Raw genomic sequence first — 20,013 nt, 5'->3', positions numbered from 1 at the left:
AGTTGTAGTTTGAACTACAGAACTGCAATGCACCATATTGAGAGCTGTTTCTAATGATTCGCCCTACTCTAAGTAAACAATGGAAGTACCCAAAAGATTAGAAGCACCTTCCAGTATGATGCAGTGCAGAGAGCTACAACCACTAAAATAAACATATTGTTCAAATATCACCATTTTTTAAAAGGCTAATTGTTTTCTACAGCTTTTAGGGCGGCCTAATTAATTTTTAAAACTAAAGCACATAAACTATATTAATCGTTCCGAAAAATGCAACAATAACGCATATTATGTAAAGTCCTTCCATTTCCTAAAACTAATAATAAGTATTTTTTATTCTTGGCCATGTTCGTTTTTAGCTTAAAACATAACACAACATTCAATGTCCCGCCATTACATATCGGTTTGTGTCTCTCGCCAACTAGCCTCTCACCGATTGGATGGCTGGCCAAAATAACAAACAAGTGATTGGCTAGTTAATATGTCATTCTACGTTTCTGAGCCTTCATTGGTCCGGACAATAAACAATGACTTTCTGGCTCCGCCCATCTGTACGGTAGCTGGAGAGTAGGTACCCGCGGAAGTTGTGCTGGAAGGTTGCGGACGGTGTGGGATGCCGTTTTGTGGAGTGAAAACAGTGTGAAAAACGACAACATTCTGGTGCGTTCTTTTTGAAGGACCACCATTCTACTCCAGAAACAGAAGAAAACGTTTGAAGGTAGGTTTGTAAGTAATAACACGAGGATTGCCTCACTCGGGAAGTTTGCTAGCTAGCTCGTGCTTGCTTCACTACAGAGTCAGCCATCAACTGTCAGCGTGTAGCCTGATTATTGTTATTTTTTGTTTGACAATTACCTTTAGTGTCTAACTAGGTTTGCATTCTGAACGATTTTCGTTAGTATTCGTATTTCCTGTGTCTTTTTACAAATGCCAAGCCCTTGTCTGTTTTTTGCAACTCTTCACCATCGGTATTTTTCATCGAAAGTGTGGATCATCGAAAAGAATTCATCTTCATTGTTACTTCCACCCTAGTTAATACAAACGGTGTGTTTGTTGCAGCAAAATGCTCGGTTGTGGCATGCTGGAGAGGGACAGACAGGCTCTGCGGAAACGTTCTGCTACCCTGTGCAAGCAGATGGTGGTGGACGAGCTGCTCATTCAGTGTCTGCAGGCGGACAACATCCTCACTGAGAACATGGCCGAGGGCATCATGGTATGGTTATTTGTTTAATTTGAAATGGAAACCTACTCCTTTTACTCTCACCACTATTACTCCACTGCTTGATAAACATGTGATGATGAAGGTATACAAATTTACTCAACCAAAAGTAACAATTTTTTTGCAGTCTCCTGTGTAATGCAGAAAAGGAAAATGCGGTATAAGCCTCAAACTTTATAAGGAAAACCTTTTATGAATTAAAGTGCAAAAATAAGATAAGTCAGCTTACTGCAGAATGTACTGTCAGATAGTTATCCCTCAGAGGTGTAAAAATACTTAAAATGTAGGACTCAGGTAAAAGTATCGTAACTTTGGCAAAATGTTATTCAAGCACAGTAAATCTGAAGGTACTGTACAAGTAAAAGTTTAAAGATCTACTCAAGTTTAAAAAAAAAAAAAAAGTATAACGCACAGAAAGTAGAAGTGACTTTTTAAGGGGGCATCTCCTGTGTGCTGCAAAAAAGGAAAATGTGATACAACCCTCAAACCAGAAGCAACACTATCAATGAAAGTGCAAAAACAAGTAAATAAAAGTGAATTGAATTTACCGCCTGGTGGTTATCCTGCAGAGGTGGAAAGAGCATATAAAATCTAATACTAAAGTAAAAGTACAGTAACTTTGCTGAGATTTTACTCAAGTACAAGTACAGGTTTAGAAATTAACTCAAAAGTAAAAAAATATATATATCTGATATATAATCATCTTACTGCAGAATGTATTGCCAGGTCGTTGTCCTGCCCTTCATTCACTACTGTTTCCAGATGCATTTTTGTCCTTTTATAAAATATATTTTGTACTCACAAGACTTGAAGTATTAGTACAACGCTGTAAAGAAAACATAGTTAAGTAAAAGTAAACATCACGTAAAAAAAACAACTTAAAAAGTACACAAAAGTGCTTTGTTACAGTAACGCAATTACCGTAATTTCCAGACTATAGAGTGCACCCACTAAATTTAAGGAGCAAAAAAGAGTTCTACATCTATAGGCCACATCTGTCTATAAGCCGCAAGTGTCCACATCTTAACATGGGATATTTAGTACACACAAAGATTTTTTTTTTTTTTACTTTTGATTTAGTAAATGTTTTTTTTCTCCCAAGAAATGGCTAGTGTAAAATAGCTAGTTAAACAGTAGCCTACCAGAAAGTCATTAATCACCATCCTCCTCCTCTTTCTCCTAAATGAACAGCCTCATAATTCCTTCATCACACACTTTGTCAGTCTCTCTCTCTCTCTCTCTCTCTCTCTCTCTCTCTCTCTCTCTCTCTCTCTCTCTCTCTCTCTCTCTCTCTCATGCGTTGTCACTCTTATAGAGTCTCGAGGCCATTTGGCTTGAACTGTCCGTTTTAGTAGTCCAGCCTTTCAAAACCTACTGGTGATAGTGGACGGTTGGAGGTCAGAGCAGGTCCAAACAGAAGCTGTAGTAATTCTACACTTGATTAAAATGACTTAAGATGTGTCAGTGATCGCTCCATAAGACTTAAAAACGTGATATTAGCTTCCACTTCCCTCGTCCACATCACTATTTCCTGAAGTTGCACTCTAAGCATCATGGGAAATTAGCCATAAATTAGCCGCATCCCTGTATAAGCCACAGCATTCAAAGTGTGTAGTGCAGTGGTTCTTAACCTGGGTTCGATCGAACCCTAGGGGTTCGGTGAGTCGGTCACAGGGTTTCGGCGGAGCCTTCGCCACGGAGGTTAAGACACACCGGACCCATCGTGTCAATTCGTGATGACACGCCGCCGCTTAGCCATCACTGGCTGCAGATAATCACATTACATTGCTTGCCTTGGCCAATCAGTGCTGCGAAGAATTTAGCGTGCTCATGGTGCGTTCCATTTGTTCTTGGAAGTCAGATTTTACGAGTTCCTAGCGGGAACACCCGACCGAAACGCCCCCCGAAGTCGGAACGTTCAACTTGGAAGTCAGAGAATTCATACCACCTCTGAGATAACAATCAATGATGGCTGCCTCGTGTGTAAACGATAAATAATCAATAAATAATTGATTAAAAAATATTGCTATAGTGTGAAGTTTTTCTGACTTGGCAACTGGAACGCTTTTAAATTGGAGATCACGTCACTCTAACTCCGACTTCACAGTTCCGAGTACAAATGAAACGCACCATCAAGTAGTCAACGTGTGACTGATGTGGTAGCACGTCGTGTGATTTCGTTCTTAATATTTTAATCCATACTAACTATGTCGAGCAAAAAAAAGGAAGTGGTCGGACGAATATGTACAGCATGGATTGACATGTATCACGAACCCTGATGGGAGTCAGCGTCCTGTCTCTGTCATTTTGTGCACCAGTAAACAAACATATACCTATGTATAAACAAACATACCTATAAACAAACATATACCTATGTCTTGAATTTGAAAAAAAATTATATTTTATTTTTCACTAAAGAAGGGTTCGGTGAATGGGCATATGAAATTGATGGGGTTCGGTACCTCCAACAAGGTTAAGAACCACTGCTGTAGTGGCTTATACACCGGAAATTAAGGTAAATGTAATTTATTACTTTCCTACCTAAAACACCCAATTGCTTACAAAAAGGAGTGTGTTTTTTTGGCGCAAACCCCAACAAAACTGACATAATCATCAGTTTAGTTTTTATTCCTGTCACGTGTCTGATTAACTTTTCTTCCAAGGCCGAACCAACGTCTCAGAAGCGATGCTGGCGTTTGCTGATTCTCCTTCCCAAGCGAGGGCCACAGGCCTTCAAAAGCTTCCTCGCAGCTCTGAAAGACACCGAGCAGCAGCACCTATGTGAGCTGCTCACCCAGGTCAGTGAGAAAAAAAAACAGTAAGACACACCCATATATGTACGCACAGTCCTAATGTGTTTCATGGTAGCAGGGTTTGCTTCCTGAGGAGGCATCAGAGGGACAAACGGGACCGCAGTTCACGCAGACCTCAGAGCGGAGGAGAGAGGTGAGCCAGCTACGTTAGCTCAGCTGTATTAAAAATTCTGCCTTTCCTCACTTGCTCTACTCATGTAGCTGACGGTAACCAAAATAATACAAGCACCTGTTTTATTGTGTGTGTGTGTGTGTGTGTGTGTGTGTGTGTGTGTGTGTGTGTGTGCGTGGGTGTGTGTGTGTGTGTTGCAAAATACACAACAATAGGCATACTGTTACACTCAAGTTAACGCCTCTATTCAATAAACAGCTAATTAAGTCTCCTATAATACTGTATAACAAAAGCCAATGACGCCTAAATAGCGCATGGTCAAAAACATTGGCGTTAACAGCTGGAGCAGCAGGCAACCTCCTGATGTGGTTTTTAAAATGTTTTTAATTAATTCTACAACGGCAATAATGTCCATCAAAATCGATCATTTATTGTCTTTGGAAAGGCAGAGTTTTGATACACGTGTATATTGGTGCAGATGTACCTAATGTAATGTATGCTGAGTATTTACTTTGTTACTTTTCCCCATTAACTCTGAACATACTGTCTTTATTGCAGAGGTATGGTGACTCCTCTTTTCCACTTTCTACCCAGGAGGAAACTGCAGCCAAGCGAGCAAGGATGCATGGTGAGATGTAACGGTGTCAGTGTTATGTTGTTTTCTTGGGGCCGTAATGATAATGATAATAAATACACCTGGAATGCATGAGATATTATCCAGTGAGCAGCACAGAGTTGTTTGTATAATCCTTCTTCTGAATGGAGTGCAGGTGACACGCCTCTTGAGTGACTCATTCGCTGACTGCGATTGTCTCACAGCCTGCTCCTACAGTATACTCCCACCTGCCACTAAATTAGGTACACCTGTACAATGTAATCAAATTCTATACAAGTGAAAACCTCTCAGACAGTGGCAATCAAAACATAGCATTGGTATCACTCAGTACTGGATGACATTGGAGTGTCCCTAATGCCCTAATGAAGTGTCTGGCGTGTGTGTGTGTCAGAGATTTAACACTGTGTGTGCAAATGTATGTTTTTCAGAGTCCATGGAGTTCAGTCTGGAGTCGGACAGCCCCATCACCACCCCGGTGCTCCCTTGCACACACGACTTCTACCTCTCTCACTGCCAAACGGTAGCACAATTTACACAAACAACTATGCCATGATAATGATTCAAAATGTAAAAAAAAAAGTTAGCAAAGTTTATATTCTGTATGCAACATAATAAAGTCATATTTATGTATATTTTATAATGCACTGCTTTTTGTCTTCACAGCTAAATCTTGTACAAAGCATCTCTTCCTGTCCTGAGATGAATGTATTTTATACATTGTGCAGAAAAGTCTTTTACTAAACCACATTTGTTTTGTTGGGGTAAATTGTGCATGATTGCGTACTTTCAGTCTAAAATTATCCGAAATTCACCCACATCCATTTCTTCCCTGTGTTCCAGTCATATAGAATGGTTTCCTCTCCACGTGGTTTGGCCCTGGTGATCAGCAATGTGACATTTGAACCTCGCACCACACCCGACCTCGACACCAGGAAAGGAGGCGAGGTGGACGACGAGGTCCTCAGGAAGGTGTTCACAGAGCTGGACTACATGGTCACAGTCTGCAGAGACCTGACTGCTGAGGTGATGGCGTCTCGCTGTTGCATAACACTCTTGCATTAAAGAAACTGCAGCCACAAATAAACTTGATTCTACATTATTTACAGGACATGAAAACTTGCATCGAGACATTCCGTAGGCGTTCAGAGCACCGCACAATGGACAGCTGCGTGGTGTGTCTGCTCTCTCACGGCGTAGATGGAGCTGTGTATGGCACAGATGGTCAGCTCCTGCAGGTAGGCTGGTGTCTGTCATCTTGTTTATCACTTTAAAGAAAAAGCTTTTTTTTTTTTTTTTAAATTGATTAACTCTCTTGCTGCCCTGTGTCTTTTGTTGTTATTCAGCTGGAGTGGGTGTTGGAGGCGTTTGACAATGCACACTGCCCGCTGCTGCAGAATAAACCCAAGATGTTTTTTGTCCAAGCATGCAGAGGAGGTAAAGAGCTGAACGTGAGGCAAAGTGACAAATTTACGCTCTGCAGACATAACACTTTTATTTAGATTTGTCTGTGCTTGTCCAACGTAATACATAGATGCCATATATCACATACAACAACGTAACATTATTGAGTGGGACAGGAGGACACAAATGTTATCCACATTTGCATAGTAGGTGTGTCAGCTTTTTTACCTCTGATACGGTACCGATATTACAGCCTTAAATATTGTCCAATACCTATATTGATCCGATATCACCACAAATCAAACATACTTTTATTTATTTTGTAGTGTGGAATTTTGGAAAAGCACGAATTATAAAAACTTATTTTGTAGTATAGAATTTTAGAAAAGGCTTGATCAAGTGACATTACTCAAACAGAGAATAGTCCGCAACGGTAGGTATGAGAAAAACTCATCCATTTATTTCTTTACGCATGTGGGGTATAGTTTTATCCACAATGTCCTGGCAGCTAAGCAGAATATAGCCAGGTTCTAACTGCTCAATGAAGCCTTTAAACCCAATATTAATCACCACCGACAGGGGCTCGCTCTTTTCTGACTTTTTGTCGTCCTGTGGGAGTTTCCCATGTGATGCTGCTTCATATGGGCGATGAGGTTTGTCGTGTTAAAGTTCCCCAGGTCTGTGCCACCACGGGAAACTTGTGCATGCTAAAAGTTTTGCACTCAGCTGCAATGTCTTTTTGCTGCCACACGGCTGACATTGCTCCTGCTCCTTGCTATTTTGTGATCACATGGGCTCTATCCGGTCGCTGCTGGATAGACGTGCTGGGGCAAAGTCTGGAATCGACTGCTTGTATTGGAGTGCCAATATCGGAGATATGAGATGCAGGTCGCTATAATCCGATATAATATTTTTTTTTTAGCTGATATCGGTGAATATGATAGCTATGTGAGCTAGAGTGCTAACATTACGCTCATATTTGAACAGCAACATCATGCTAGGTTAGCCTATTTACTGAAGAAAAACAAAATAATCAAACTTGTAGCTCTCACGTTTGTAGATGACTGACAGATAGCTAACAGAGCTCTAGGCTTTATTCTGAGAGGGGTAGCAAAGCCTTAAAAAAAAAAAAAATACAATACAGGCCAAACGTTTGTACATTCAATTCATTCAATGTGATTTTTTCTTTATTTTCATTACTATTTACATTGTAGATTCTCAAAACTATGAATGAACACGTGTGAAATGATGTACTTAACAAAAAAGGGTGAAATAACTCTAAATATGTCTAAATATGTCTTATATTATAGACATATACAGTATGTCTTGGTGTTCTCTCAATGAGCTTCATGAGATAGTCACCTGAGATGGTTTTCACTTCACAGGTGTGCCTTGTCAGAGTTACTTAGTGGAATTTCTTGCCTTATTAATAGGGTTGGGACCATGGGCTTGTATTGTGTATGTGTCCAAACTTTTGGCCTGTACTGTATATTTTTAAACAAAGCTGTTGTGCGTGAAGCGGTGGGCGAATAGACGATATACAGTATTGTGATTTTTTTTAAGCTGTGGCGGTAGGCTGCGTAGGAGGGTGGACTGCCGCCACTGTGTCGTGCTGCTGCTGTCTCTGCAATTTTTTTTGACAATTTTTTTTTATAACTTATTTATTTATTACTTTTTAAAAATGTATTTAACCTTTTTCAACAAGCAGCAGAACATGAACTGAGATCATTGCAAAACTGTTAATTTAAGGCAAAGTTGCAAGCCTCCTTTTGTTACCTGACCCATTTAGTCAATAGTAGTATGTGACTAGTACAAATTGACAAAATGGAGTATTTAATTTGATGCCTGTTTTAGAGTACATTGGAAATTAATGTTTCAATAGTATATTTTTATATGTGTATATATATATATATATATATAGCTTTAGTTCAAAATAACACAATGAACATAATAAAATAAGAATTTAAATATTATTGTTATAGAAATTTGCAGTTGAGGTTAATTGGCGACTCTAAATTGTCCATAGGTATGAATGTGAGTGTGAATGGTTGTTTGTCTATATGTGCCCTGCGATTGGCTGGCGACCAGTCCAGGGTGTACCCCGCCTGTCGCCCGAAGTCAGCTGGGATAGGCTCCAGCATGCCCCCGCGACCCTAATGAGGAAAAAGCGGTATAGAAAATGGATGGATGGATGGATAGAAATTTGTATTGTATAAATAGTGTGCGGGTTTATGATAGCGCAGGTGTATCCAACTTGCAGCACTATACATTGACAAAAAGAAAGGAGAGGTGAGCTATTTGTGTTTTATGTGACTGCCAACATTTAAATTGTACTTTATTTACAAAGCACATCTCCACTCGGTGTGCTCATTTCTCATTAAAGACCGGCGTCATATTTGAATAGAACACTTATAAAAATACTAAGAGTTGAAGCAAATATTCTTTGGTGATGTACCTAACATCAGCTGGTGAGCTACTGCTAGCATACCTGTTGGAGACCCTTGTGATAGTGTCACTATCTTAAAGCTGGATACACTACGCACTTAGGTTGAACAACTTAGACGCACAACCAGTGTTTTGAAGACAAGCCATAAGTATTCTAATGATAACAAGAGAGCAAGATTTTTAAGTGACACTTTAAAAAAACAAGTTAGCATGAACGTGATGTTGCTCGCCCGTGCGACAAAAACGAGCTAGCTAGCTGCCACCAGAGAGGCAGTGAGAGCCAGGCAAAATGTGTAAACAAAGATGCCCGAAAGTTGAATGAGATTGAAACGTGGGCAGTCACACACACTGGTAGAGATAGGCTTAGCCTGTGACAAGCTGTCGTCACTTGACTACATATTTTATGGACTATTTTTCATTCTCACAATAAGGAACAAAGTGAACATCAACACAAGATGGGTCTTGTACTTTTATCTGGCCACATATACGCAAGTGCCAACAGGGCAGACAGGCAATTCCAGTGCATGTTTAGCAAAATAAAGCCCAGTGAAACATTTTTAGGATATTTACATTGTTTTCAAAGTAATAGTGTTTCATACTGTATGTGCGTGAATAATAAGTTATATATGTCTCTATACAGCATATGTTTCTCCAGTCATACAATATATTACATTGTTTTCAAGTAAAAAAAGGCCACTTTTTTAAGTTGTGGCGGCTTTTTTGTTGCATGAGGAAGGAGTTTTGTTTATGATGTTATGCGCCTCTTCTATCAAAAATGGAGCAAACAAATGACGGAGATAATAGATGTTTCTCAAACTTCAACAAGCTGTAGGGACATACATTAGTGTTAGAGCATCATTAAAAAGTAAAATTTGCATTATTTACAAACAAACAAATGCACACCCTGACAATGCAGAAGAAAACATAGCCTCCCTGGCGGAGCTAATGACTGAATTGGCTAATTAGTCTTTGTGATGAAAGCCTTAATGCCAACCACAAATCCACATGTGTGTGAGCCCAATTACTACAGCGCACTCCTTTTGCTCTGGCTAACCCAACACCACAGGTGTGCTGCCCAAATGCCATTAGGTGTGGTCGTGTACTTCCTCAGCAGAGCCAAATGCTGCTCTTTTAGCTGGGGATCACGTGATCATGTGAAAACATCTTTAAAAAGCTAGCTGATGGTTTCCACTCTTCTCTACTTCACTGTCATTGCTGTCTCGCAGAGGACCTGGACTGCGGAGTAGAGCAGGTAGATGGGCCAGGAAGGAGTAACTCACCCAGCTGTGAACAGCGGGATGCTGGGAGAGAAGGTCCAGGGAACGCTGGTTCCAGACAGGGAGGAGACTTGGGGCAGCCAAGGGTTAAACTACCCCAGCGGTCGGACATGATCTGCGGCTTTGCCTCTCTCAAAGGTCAGAGGGTTTGTAAGTTTGTCTTTTTTTTCTCTATTCTTTTATGGACTATGACTGTGAATTAAGTATTAACTTGCCCCTGGCTTTCCTTTATAGCATATGAGAGCATCACGGAGGATGGCATGTGCCTTTTTATGAACTCGCCACCTCGCCATCCACTAATTCTCAATAAATACAGTGAAAGCTCTGCTTATATTCTGAATTGTACAATTTCTGCATTTGACATCCACGTTTTGAGGAAAAACAAGCCTCTCAGGTTACACAAAACTCATTTATTGACTTGTGATTTCCTTTTGACTTTTTTGTGATATAACAAGGGATACATAATGAGATGAATTATTTGAAAAGAAAATAAATATACACACCTGTGCATAGGTTTAGGTGCATGTATTAATACTTTTGTCCAGCATGTCCATAAGCCTTGTATGTGTCCAAACTCACAAATAATTTTTTTTTTACAATATATCGAGGGCCAATTTAAAGAACACTTCAACACAAAACTGCATTTTTTTGGAATTTTGCCCATCATCCACAATCCTTATGTGAAACGTGAGCACATATTTCTTTCCCTTTTCTGTGCGTTCTAACGAGAGACAACGGGTTAGCGTGAGCCAGCTAACATTGCACGTCATGGGGGGCACCTATTTTGGCGATATGTGCACGGATTGGTTTATCCCATCTCTGCTGCGGTTCTTTCCAGTGTTGTTTGTCATTGACAAAACAAGCACAAACAATGGCACTGGGTTTATTGGCACGTGGTCTGCTTGTGTCTTACTCCATTCTGTTGTTCTACTGAGCAGTTCTTGTTTGGTTTTCTCTTAAAGGCACAGCGGCCATGCGCAACACCAAGCGAGGATCCTGGTACATACAAGAGCTTAACGCCGCCCTGCGCCTCCGTGCCAGAGACACACACTTGGCAGACATCCTGGTTCAGGTGAACAAACATACATTGCTTTGCATGCACAGTACAACAGTTGCAGAAATATCCTCTGCTTTGCTTCCCTCCGTAGGTCAACGGGCGGATAAAAGAGCGTGAGGGTTATGCCCCCGGCACGCCCCACCACCGTTGCAAAGAGATGTCCGAGTTCACCAGCTCGTTGTGCAAAGATCTGTACTTTTTCCCCAAACAGCCCCACTTTTCATAGTGTACATGCACCATTTCTGCCAGTGTGCGCACACATTCCCTCATTCCAAGTGTTACTGCCACACACACACGCGCACATTCCATCGTTACAAGCACACACACTGGCATCCAAACATGTATTCATTCACAGTTTCTATGTAAATACTGCCTCAGCAAACCTGCACTCAGAGACGTTGCAGGAGAGTAAGGAAGCTTATGCTAATCTAATGCTAAATGTTCAACATCTTGGCGTACAATTCCACTACTGACGCAGCAAAGGTGTTAATCTCCTTGCATTGGCGGAATTTTAAAATGTGGTTTGTACACATGTATTTTTTGTGGTTGTGTTTTTATATGAACTTGATTTCTAAGTAGGTTTTAATGCCCCTTTTAATGTGTTTAAGTTGTCCTTGCAGTATACGGACAGGCAGGGGGCAGTATTGAGAAATGAGGTTAGTGCACCCCCCCAATATGAACTTCTCTAGCATTCCGGAATGCTTTCTACTTTCCAGATGATGTACCCTTTATATTCAGTTAAATCCCTCTGACATGGGTTGACTTGCAGGAAATATGTTGTAAATATTTGTTTGTTTTTTAATGTAAATGTCACTCATGACAGGGGAATGTGTGGTGCTACTGTTGGGGCCTTATACCTACAGTGTGAACTTTGACCTTTATGCTTGTGCTGACACCTAATCACGCTTCTCCCCAAGGGGATGCTACGCATTTAGCGACAAATGACACCCACCCACTGTGTTTGTTTTTTTTGTGGTATTTCACTGTATGTGATACAGTGATGAATTAACAAGTCTTCCTTAAAAAATGTTTGTAAGTCTGTCGGTGCACTTAATGGCCCAGTATTGATAAATGACTGTGGTGGTTTTCTCAGTATATTGAACCATTTAGCCCCCCCAAGTCCAACATACAGACGGGTATTTCTCAATGCTGTGTGTGCATTGATGTTTCCCAGAAAAAGCCCCAAAGAGGCAACATGTGTTTGGTTACAGTGTTGTAGTGGAAGATAATACATGTTGGGAGCAGTATTGATCTGTAACCGGAGAGGCTTTTAAGCTGGCGCGGTGCATGTGTGTGTTTACCCCTCTTGAGTATTTGTTTTAATAATAAGAACAGACAAAAAGTGAGAGCTTGTGAAGGTGATTTGCTGCCAAACTCTTGTGCATAGAGGCGGGGTCAAAGGGGATTTATTTCTGTCATCACTGATGACTGCCACATCTCCTTTGAAATAAAGAAGCTAATGTGTATCAACAAGAAAAGTGTTTTCTTCTTGTCCTTCAGCTGTGTATGTGCCCTTAAAGCTGCTCTCTGCACGAATGTGTGCTCCTCCTCTCTATTTGAGCCACCTCTTTGCTGTGTTTGTGTGTGTTGTTGCCCACGTTACAGCGTGTCCTCGCCGTGCTCAGGTGTAGTGTGACTGGCCACTCGCTATTCCGCTGCGCTCAGGTCTCTCCGTGCTCCAGGACGTGTGTCATTCCCACCGTGCAGTGATAATATTCATGGTGTATCAGATGGAGGCCTAGGCCAGCTGTCCGGAGTCATTCCCTGTTGACACACACATGCACATGCGTATGCACACATCGTGGTGGTCGAAGTAATACATTTCTCACTGGCCTGCGGTGGAGCTGTGAGATTAGGCTGTTATGCACTGGCGTGTGGACCACAAAGCGGGATGGGGTTAAGGGGGATCTGCATGTGTCTGTGTCTTTGTGGTTGTCATGATTGCGGCATAAATTGTCAGGCTGAGAGGATGGACCACAGGCCCACACACACAACACATAGTCATGCTGAAGGATGTTTTTGCAGCAGGCCGCAGAGCATCTTCAGTAGAACCTCAGAGGTTGAACACGATCTATTCTGGGATGCCACATTTTGAAGCAATTGTTCCCATAGTAACTACCATAAATGTTCCAATAAATGCCTCTGTTGAACTAACCACTAAGTGTAGAGCATGGTCTACAAAAGCAAATAACTGCTGGCGTCTCTAATTGTAACCAGGTCAAAAAAACATTGGCATTAACAGCTGTGGCTGTAGGCAATCTCCTGATGTATTTTTTCAAAATTAACTTCACAGATGGCAGTAGCTGCATTTGAAGTATCATGAGTGCTCAGCATCCAGCAGTTGAACAGTATCTACCTCTGCATGCACTTTAAAACTTTGGTATGTGTAGTAAGTATGTGTATTAATGCCGGCTGAGCAGTTTGCTCCTTTCTGCTATTACAACATTGTTTGCATTGCTGCTGTTTTGTGCAACATACCTGTTAACAAATGGCAATGTGCTCAACACTTTCACTTTCTTATGCACTCCAAAACATTAAGCAAAAACCTCCCAAAACAAAACGTTACATATAGTGAGCAATTATCTTCTGTTTCCAGGTAACGGGCTGTCCTCTTTGCTGCTTAGGTAAATAAACATCCCTACTTCAAGTAAAGTATTTACGGTGGAAATAATCTCTTTCAGGATCAAACTGTCGATATGAAATCGTAATTTTTCCCCACAGGTGTCATAAGTATAAAAAGAAGTGTTGAATCTTTCAACTAGATGCGGTGGTGTGGAGCATGCAGTGAGGGATGACTCAGTTTGCTTGGGAGGTTAGTCTCGTTACAGCAAGACTAAATGGTAGGGGTGTCACAAGAGCTTGTGAGATTGAAATGATAAAAAGAGCGTAACATAGTAGAAATTAAATTTGTAGATTGCAATATATATGTTTTTCATTGCACTTTTCTTAAAAGTAATGTTAAACTCTTGCCTCGTCTCGTAGACCCAATCGCGTGAATCGTCTGGTCTCATGGACAGAGTGTCTTGTGACACCCCTACTAAATACATTATGCTCTTTTTCTGTTCTGTTGTATTATCGTGTATTACTTTGTTGCATCGCGAATGTTCTGTTTCTGGTTCCGTGGTCGTCATGTCATCATCACACATTTTCATCTGTCATCTCTGGTGACTAGGGGTGTCACAAGATCTTGCGAGATAAAACGTGACAAGATTTCTCGTTTAAAAAAAAAAAAACTGTCTCGTGGGCACCAGGCCCGGGACGACAATAAATAAATTAATCACACAATAAATGAAAATGAACTTGATCTTTTTCCCAGCCTCAATATATTTCCATTTCCATGTCTGTTTTCCTCGTCTCCTGCCTCCAAACAAGGAGGAAGAGGGTTTGCTGTGTGCATTGGTTTCAGCACCTTGACGCATTTGTTCCATAGAACAACGGCATGAACAGAGTGAGCCCTTATGTTGGTCATACAGTCTCTGAAATGATGGTCAGATTTCAGATCGTTAGGACCCCCTGTGCTGTATGTTTTGGATCCGTGCATCCAACCCCCACAACACCCACCCCACCCACCCGAGGCTGCCATGTTGTTTTTTTTGGGTTGGGGGGGCAATGTGATTTACTGGCACAGCCTGTAAGCATTATGAGGATTGCCCCCCACATCATTGGCTGATAAGGTGTGAGCTGTCATGTGAGGTGTCGTATGCACCTTCCTGCTCACGTTGCAGGGGCAGCCCTATAGGGGGTGGGATGTGGGGGGTTGATATGCCCTTCCAACTACCCCCCCATCACTGGCCCCCTTCCCCTTTTACCCTCCCCCTCTCATACAAACGAGCTCAGTCCATCCAGCAAACACCTCTAATGGCCGACTGGCAGGGAGCAACAAGTGTGTGTGTGTGTGTGTGTGTGTGTGTGTGTGAGTGTGATTAGGTGTCTGCAGTTCTAATAAAGGAAAGTGTCCTTCGTTCCCTCATCAGATGGCTTTGCTCTGCTTTGTCCGCCTGTCTGATTTCTCTCAGCTCGTCCGTCCTGCACTGAATGTCCCACAGCCTGTGGACCACTTTGAGACCACGACGACGTCCACCAGCATCTTTTTGGAGTGTGTGTGTGTGTGTGTTTAAATGGGTGGTGAAATTGATTGTGGTTGATTGCATGTTTTAACTTGAACTGTGTGTGTGTGTGTGTGTGTATGTGTGTGGTGGTCCATGCCAGTGGAAATGCTGGGGTCTCCGGCGAGGTTATTTTTGGATCACTGACAGCGTGTCAATGGCTGCAGATGCATCGCAAAGGAAGGCTCTGAGATACCAACAGACCTTGGTAGGTCTTTCCACACCTTCCTCTACCCTCTTGCGTTCTCCTGCTTCTTCTCCATCTTCCACCTGTAGCACCGCCCCCCACAACCCTTTCTTGCTTCTGACTCTTCTTCGGTGCTCCGCGGTCGTGGTCCGTTTTCTTGCAAACTTGTTCTCCAGCCACCTTTCTGCATGTCGAGCTGTTTTATGCACGCCCACGTTACCAAACGATTCTCTAAAGTCATCACCATTTTACCTCCATTTATCTCAATCCCCTACTTTGCACTGCAGATTGTCCGCTAAAGTTCCTTGCTGCTATCGCCGTCTTGTGTCTGTGCGTCTCCTCAAGCTGCTGTCGTTGGTTATAAATACCAAACATGCAAGAAACCTGAGCAGACAGGTTAGGAGGTGCGCACTGAGGTGAAGTCACAATATACTCCAGTTTTTTTTTTTGCTTGAAATGCTTATGTCGATAGTTGCTGGTACAAGCTTGAAGTTTAACCCACCCAGCTCTGTATTAAATACAAAAATGTTTATAAGGATGTTTACTCGTTTGGTATATGGTCAGAGGTCATGCAGTGTGGAAGCTGTGATGCTGTGTTTTTGTGCACGAGAGGAAATTAGAGCCTTGGAGGATTTGATGGGTTTGCATATGCGGCACAGGTGACAGATCCTGAGTAGTAGGAAGTGGAGGGGTGTATTTCCTGGTGGATGACATCACAGATTGTGAAATGTTCACATTTCACCTTTAGTTACTTTTTTATTATTCATATACAGTGGTGAGGACTTAAACTGATAGCCTTTATTGATAAATAATTGTTATTCGAACTGGTATGCTGCTAGATCATTTTAGTTAGGGCTCTGTAAATGACTATCACCGTAATTTTAATTTACTAAAATACACAAAATAGCAACTAAAATATAAATTTGAACATTTTAGACCGTAGAAATAATGGTATCAAAAGTAGAACTAGTCTTATTGTTGAATATAAAGTGCACAGTTTGTTAGAAATGTGCATCTATTCCAATTAATTATTGAACATGTCTAAATACTAGTTAGTCTAAATACTGCACATTTATTTCCTATGGCACTGGAGTTTTTGTGGCTCTTTGATTTAAAACAAAAAAAACGTTTAACCATCAGTGCCAAAATGATTAGACCACCCTTGTTTCTTCAGTTTCTTGTTCATTTTAATGCTGGATACAACTAAAGGTACCTTTTGTTTGGACAAATATAACAATGACAACAAAAATAGCTCATAAGACTTACATTTTTTGCGATAGCTATTCATGTAAGAACCTAAGTTATTTTGGTTATTGTCAAGAAAACCAAAGAAGTTGCCAGATATCAGCTCTTAAATTCAACTCTTATGAGCTATATTTGTTATCATCATTATATTTGTCCAAACAAATGTACCTTTAGTTGTACCAGGCATTACAATGGATCAATACATTTGAAGAAACAAGGGTGGTCTAATCATTTTTTCCATGACTGTACATCAACAGCATCATACTGTAGATTGCAGGGTTTTTTTTTCAATTTTCTTAACATATTACAGCTTTATTCATAATATTTTCCTGCACATGTAGCTTTTTTCATATTTTCTCTAGTAATTAACTTTTTAATTATTTGTTTCCTGCTTCTTTTGCCAGCACAAATTGCAGATTAAAAAAAAAAATTGCAGGCTTTGCCAATTTTCTTTTTGCACATATTACAGCTTTTTTTCATAATCTTTTCCTGCACATATAGCTTTTTTCATATTTTTGTCCTGCACATGAAGCTTTTTTTGTATTTTTCCAGCACGTATTGCACCTTTTTTAATTTTTAACATTTTACAGTTGTATAAGCTCTTAATACATTAATACATTTTTAATATATGTATAAATTAATTCTAATCAATTAATTATAAGGTATCTCAAATGAAAAATCATAATATTAAAAAAAAAAAAAGCTTTCCACTGCATTACTCACTTTATTTTTTAAATCCCAGGCTGTGCTCATAGGTTGCCATTCATATTCAAACAAATTGGTAGAAAAACGTATATTTTGTGAAATACTTGCAACTGCTTCAATGTATTTATGTTATTTTATTAAAAAAAATATGATTCCAACACTAACAGATTAAAAATATATGTAAAGTGTTGACAGGACAAAATATTGCATTTTTAGAACGCGCCATGTTTTTGGAGAATCTTGCCACATGGAAAAAATAAAAAATAAAAAAATAATGATTTGCTTCACAATTCGGCAGGTTAATGCGCGATGGTGCTGTCAAGTTGTGTGAACGAGTCACGAGTTACATAGCCCAGTGTGACCCTTGACCTCCACCGGGACAAAGCTGCCGGCTTTGTATCCGTCATAAAAAACAAGGGTTGTTCAAGGGGACGAGGAGGCTGTCATCAGCGGCGAAATAGATCTCGTAAGTCTCAAATGTTACATGCTAGCAAGGGGATAATGTTCACCTGCCAAATGTCTCACAGCAGCACCACTGCCACGCGGGCGATTAAGCCATTAAAAGTTGACGTGATACGGCAGCAAACTCCCCCACCCCCCACCCCCACCCCCACCGCCGCCACCCCAAGCCTCGGGAGCGAGTGAGAAGTCGTAATTAAACGACGAGCTGCGCCGTCAGCAGCTCCGCCACGTCAAATAACTCGTCATTGTTTTGGACGAAAGGTTAGCACGCCGCATCTCTCAGCACTCGGCCTCTCGGGAGGGATGAGCGCTTGTCAGGGAGACAAACAGGCTGAGAGGAGAGAGAGAGAGAGGTGTGGAGAAGTGTGTCAGTGAACATTGGGTCACACCGCTGCTAAATTTACCCCACGAGTAAGGTTTCACCTCAGTGGAGGGGGGGGGGCCCGCATGGATGGTGGGGGCGGGGGCACAGGGAAGCGCTTTGGCCGGAAGAGAGAGTGAGTGAGTGAGAGCGACGGAGGAAGGTGAAAGGCAAGATCAGTCAAAAATGAATCACCCTAAAGCGAGCAAAAGATCATTCCCATCGTGAGGATGCATAGGATTTGGCTGGGAGTTTCACTAAGAAGACAGCTGACTAAAAAAAACTAAACATGTAAGAATGACCTTTAACCCTGGTACATTTGTGCATCTTGGACCAGATCATTCACAACCAATAGGGTTCCTGCTTTGGCAAAAAAAAGTATACCTGAAAGTGAAACACTGACATTGTGACTTAGGTGAGCACAACTTCACCTGGGTCAGGTTGGGTCTCATTGGGATCTCATTGGGATTGGGATTTTAACATTACTGTTAAGAAAAGTACAGTGAAAAAATGTATGACAATAGATTGCCATCTACTAATTACATTTCTACTACATTACCGTGCATTGTTCCTCACGAGGCTATACTCTTCTGCACGCTGTGTGTATGCTACCGGCCCCGCCCCTTCCCACTGAGACAAAAAGGGACCGTATGACTCCATTCAAATTCAAACAAATGCGCCAATGTGCTGAAACCAATGCAGAGTGAAGCCTTGTTCTGCCTGTTTGGAGGTGGGAGACGAGGAAAACAGGCACTCATGAACGTGGCAAAATACTGAGGCCGGCAAAATTGTAGAGTTCATTTTCATTTATATTCATTTATTCATTAGCGTCACAGGCCAAGTGTCCGAAATCTTGTCACGTTTTAATCTCGCAAGATCTTGTGACACCACTACTGTCCAGTGACAACATGGCGGATGCCGAAAACGCAATATGATATTTTGCCCTGAAAACACATGCATTTTAAAGCCGGTAGTGTTAAAATTGTAAGGTTAAGGTATATTATTTTCTTAAAATAACAAATACATTCAAGTATTTAAAAAAAAAATGAATATGAAAGCCAACCTATGAGGACAAGCCAGGATTTAATCAATTAAATGAATAATAAAGTGAAAAAAAAACTAATTTTGTTTTTTGTAGAAAAATTTCACCAAATATTTGCCTCGGTTTTTGTACACTTCCTCGGTTTTTGTACAGTATTACACGTAAGAAACCTTTTTGAATAAATGGATCCAACTTTTGATTAGGGATGTTCGACCGATATTTTCTGCCGATATTAGCATAAAAATTAGATATGGCTTCATATCGGTATCAGTTTTTAATGTCGATCATGATATTGGCGCACAAGTGATGGCGTCCACCACTTCCCAAGTTCATGTTTTTGCGGGATTGATAGAAGTGCGCACCGCTATACTGTACGTTATTAACCACCCTCCTTCCCTCCGTGCTTCACAATGTCAGCATGTCTCTCCTCCGTCAGCAAGTATTATTTTCATGATGTTCTGGCTGGATGGAACGGGCCGAGCAGGACTCTGAATTAAGAGCTGCTGACACTTTTCAAGCTTCAAGCGTCCGTATTAACCTCAGAGTGTGTGTTCGTGTGTGTTTGGCTGGCCATACCTGGCGGTCACTGGTGTCTACGGTGTGCGGGCAGGTAACAGGGGTCTCGTGGTCTCATACCCGTCCATCGCCATGGCAAGAACAGATTTAAGGCTGTGATATCAGGAGGGGTTATTTTACACAATGTTAGAGAGCGTCAAGAAAGTCAGCAGCAGCAGCAGCAGCAGCACTAGAGGAACGGAGGGAAAGATGCACAAGCGGATCAACACTTTTGAAACGGTTCTGAACATAGATCAGTTTCTGGTAAGGTCTTGGACAAAACATTAGGATTTTTAGACTTTTAGACTTTTTACATTTATCCAGTATGGCCATCATTAGGTGTCAAAAATGTGGCCTTTGCACAGATGATGATGCTATATTTTTTATTTCATGTAACACTATCATTATCATTG

General features: G+C 41.1%; 2 protein-coding genes across 4 annotated transcripts in view; both read left to right on the top strand.

Moving 5' to 3' along the window:
- Positions 1 to 564: 564 nt before the first annotated feature.
- casp2 (caspase 2, apoptosis-related cysteine peptidase) lies at positions 565 to 14,413 on the top strand. 3 transcript variants are annotated; one of them, XM_054781694.1, is made up of 12 exons: positions 565 to 715; positions 1,057 to 1,210; positions 3,880 to 4,014; positions 4,088 to 4,162; positions 4,736 to 4,769; positions 5,186 to 5,277; positions 5,598 to 5,780; positions 5,864 to 5,992; positions 6,101 to 6,191; positions 9,830 to 10,030; positions 10,843 to 10,952; positions 11,029 to 14,413. In XM_054781694.1, exons 2-12 carry the CDS (start codon positions 1,061 to 1,063, stop codon positions 11,161 to 11,163), a joined length of 1,335 nt encoding a protein of 444 aa, XP_054637669.1. In that variant the 5' UTR covers positions 565 to 715; positions 1,057 to 1,060; the 3' UTR covers positions 11,164 to 14,413. The 3 variants fall into 3 exon arrangements, with proteins under 3 accessions (XP_054637669.1, XP_054637668.1, XP_054637667.1); XM_054781693.1 differs by having other exon boundaries at positions 4,700 to 4,769; positions 9,830 to 10,018; positions 11,029 to 14,412; XM_054781692.1 differs by having other exon boundaries at positions 4,700 to 4,769; positions 11,029 to 14,411.
- A 194-nt stretch (positions 14,414 to 14,607) lies between these two features.
- The window catches only part of clcn1b (chloride channel, voltage-sensitive 1b), a 41,118-nt gene continuing 35,712 nt past the window's right edge, over positions 14,608 to 20,013 (top strand). The window contains exon 1 of the mRNA XM_054781701.1: positions 14,608 to 15,251. Within this exon, the coding sequence (XP_054637676.1) occupies positions 15,201 to 15,251 (51 nt within the window). The 5' untranslated portion in view covers positions 14,608 to 15,200. The remainder of the gene's footprint in view (positions 15,252 to 20,013) is intronic.

The sequence above is a fragment of the Dunckerocampus dactyliophorus genome, chromosome 7 (genome assembly GCF_027744805.1).
Source record: "Dunckerocampus dactyliophorus isolate RoL2022-P2 chromosome 7, RoL_Ddac_1.1, whole genome shotgun sequence".
NCBI lineage: Eukaryota > Metazoa > Chordata > Actinopteri > Syngnathiformes > Syngnathidae > Dunckerocampus > Dunckerocampus dactyliophorus.
Note: the sequence above shows the minus strand (reverse complement) of the source record. Positions and strands in the feature narration are given on the sequence as shown.

Bases quoted from the DNA above. Each gene is read 5' to 3' on its own strand.
- casp2 (XM_054781692.1), top strand. From the start codon at position 1,061: ATGCTCGGTTGTGGCATGCTGGAGAGGGACAGACAGGCTCTGCGGAAA. The intron at 1,211-3,879 runs GTATGGTTATTT...TTTTCTTCCAAG, and splicing joins ACATGGCCGAGGGCATCATG to GCCGAACCAACGTCTCAGAA. The intron at 4,015-4,087 runs GTCAGTGAGAAA...TCATGGTAGCAG, and splicing joins TATGTGAGCTGCTCACCCAG to GGTTTGCTTCCTGAGGAGGC.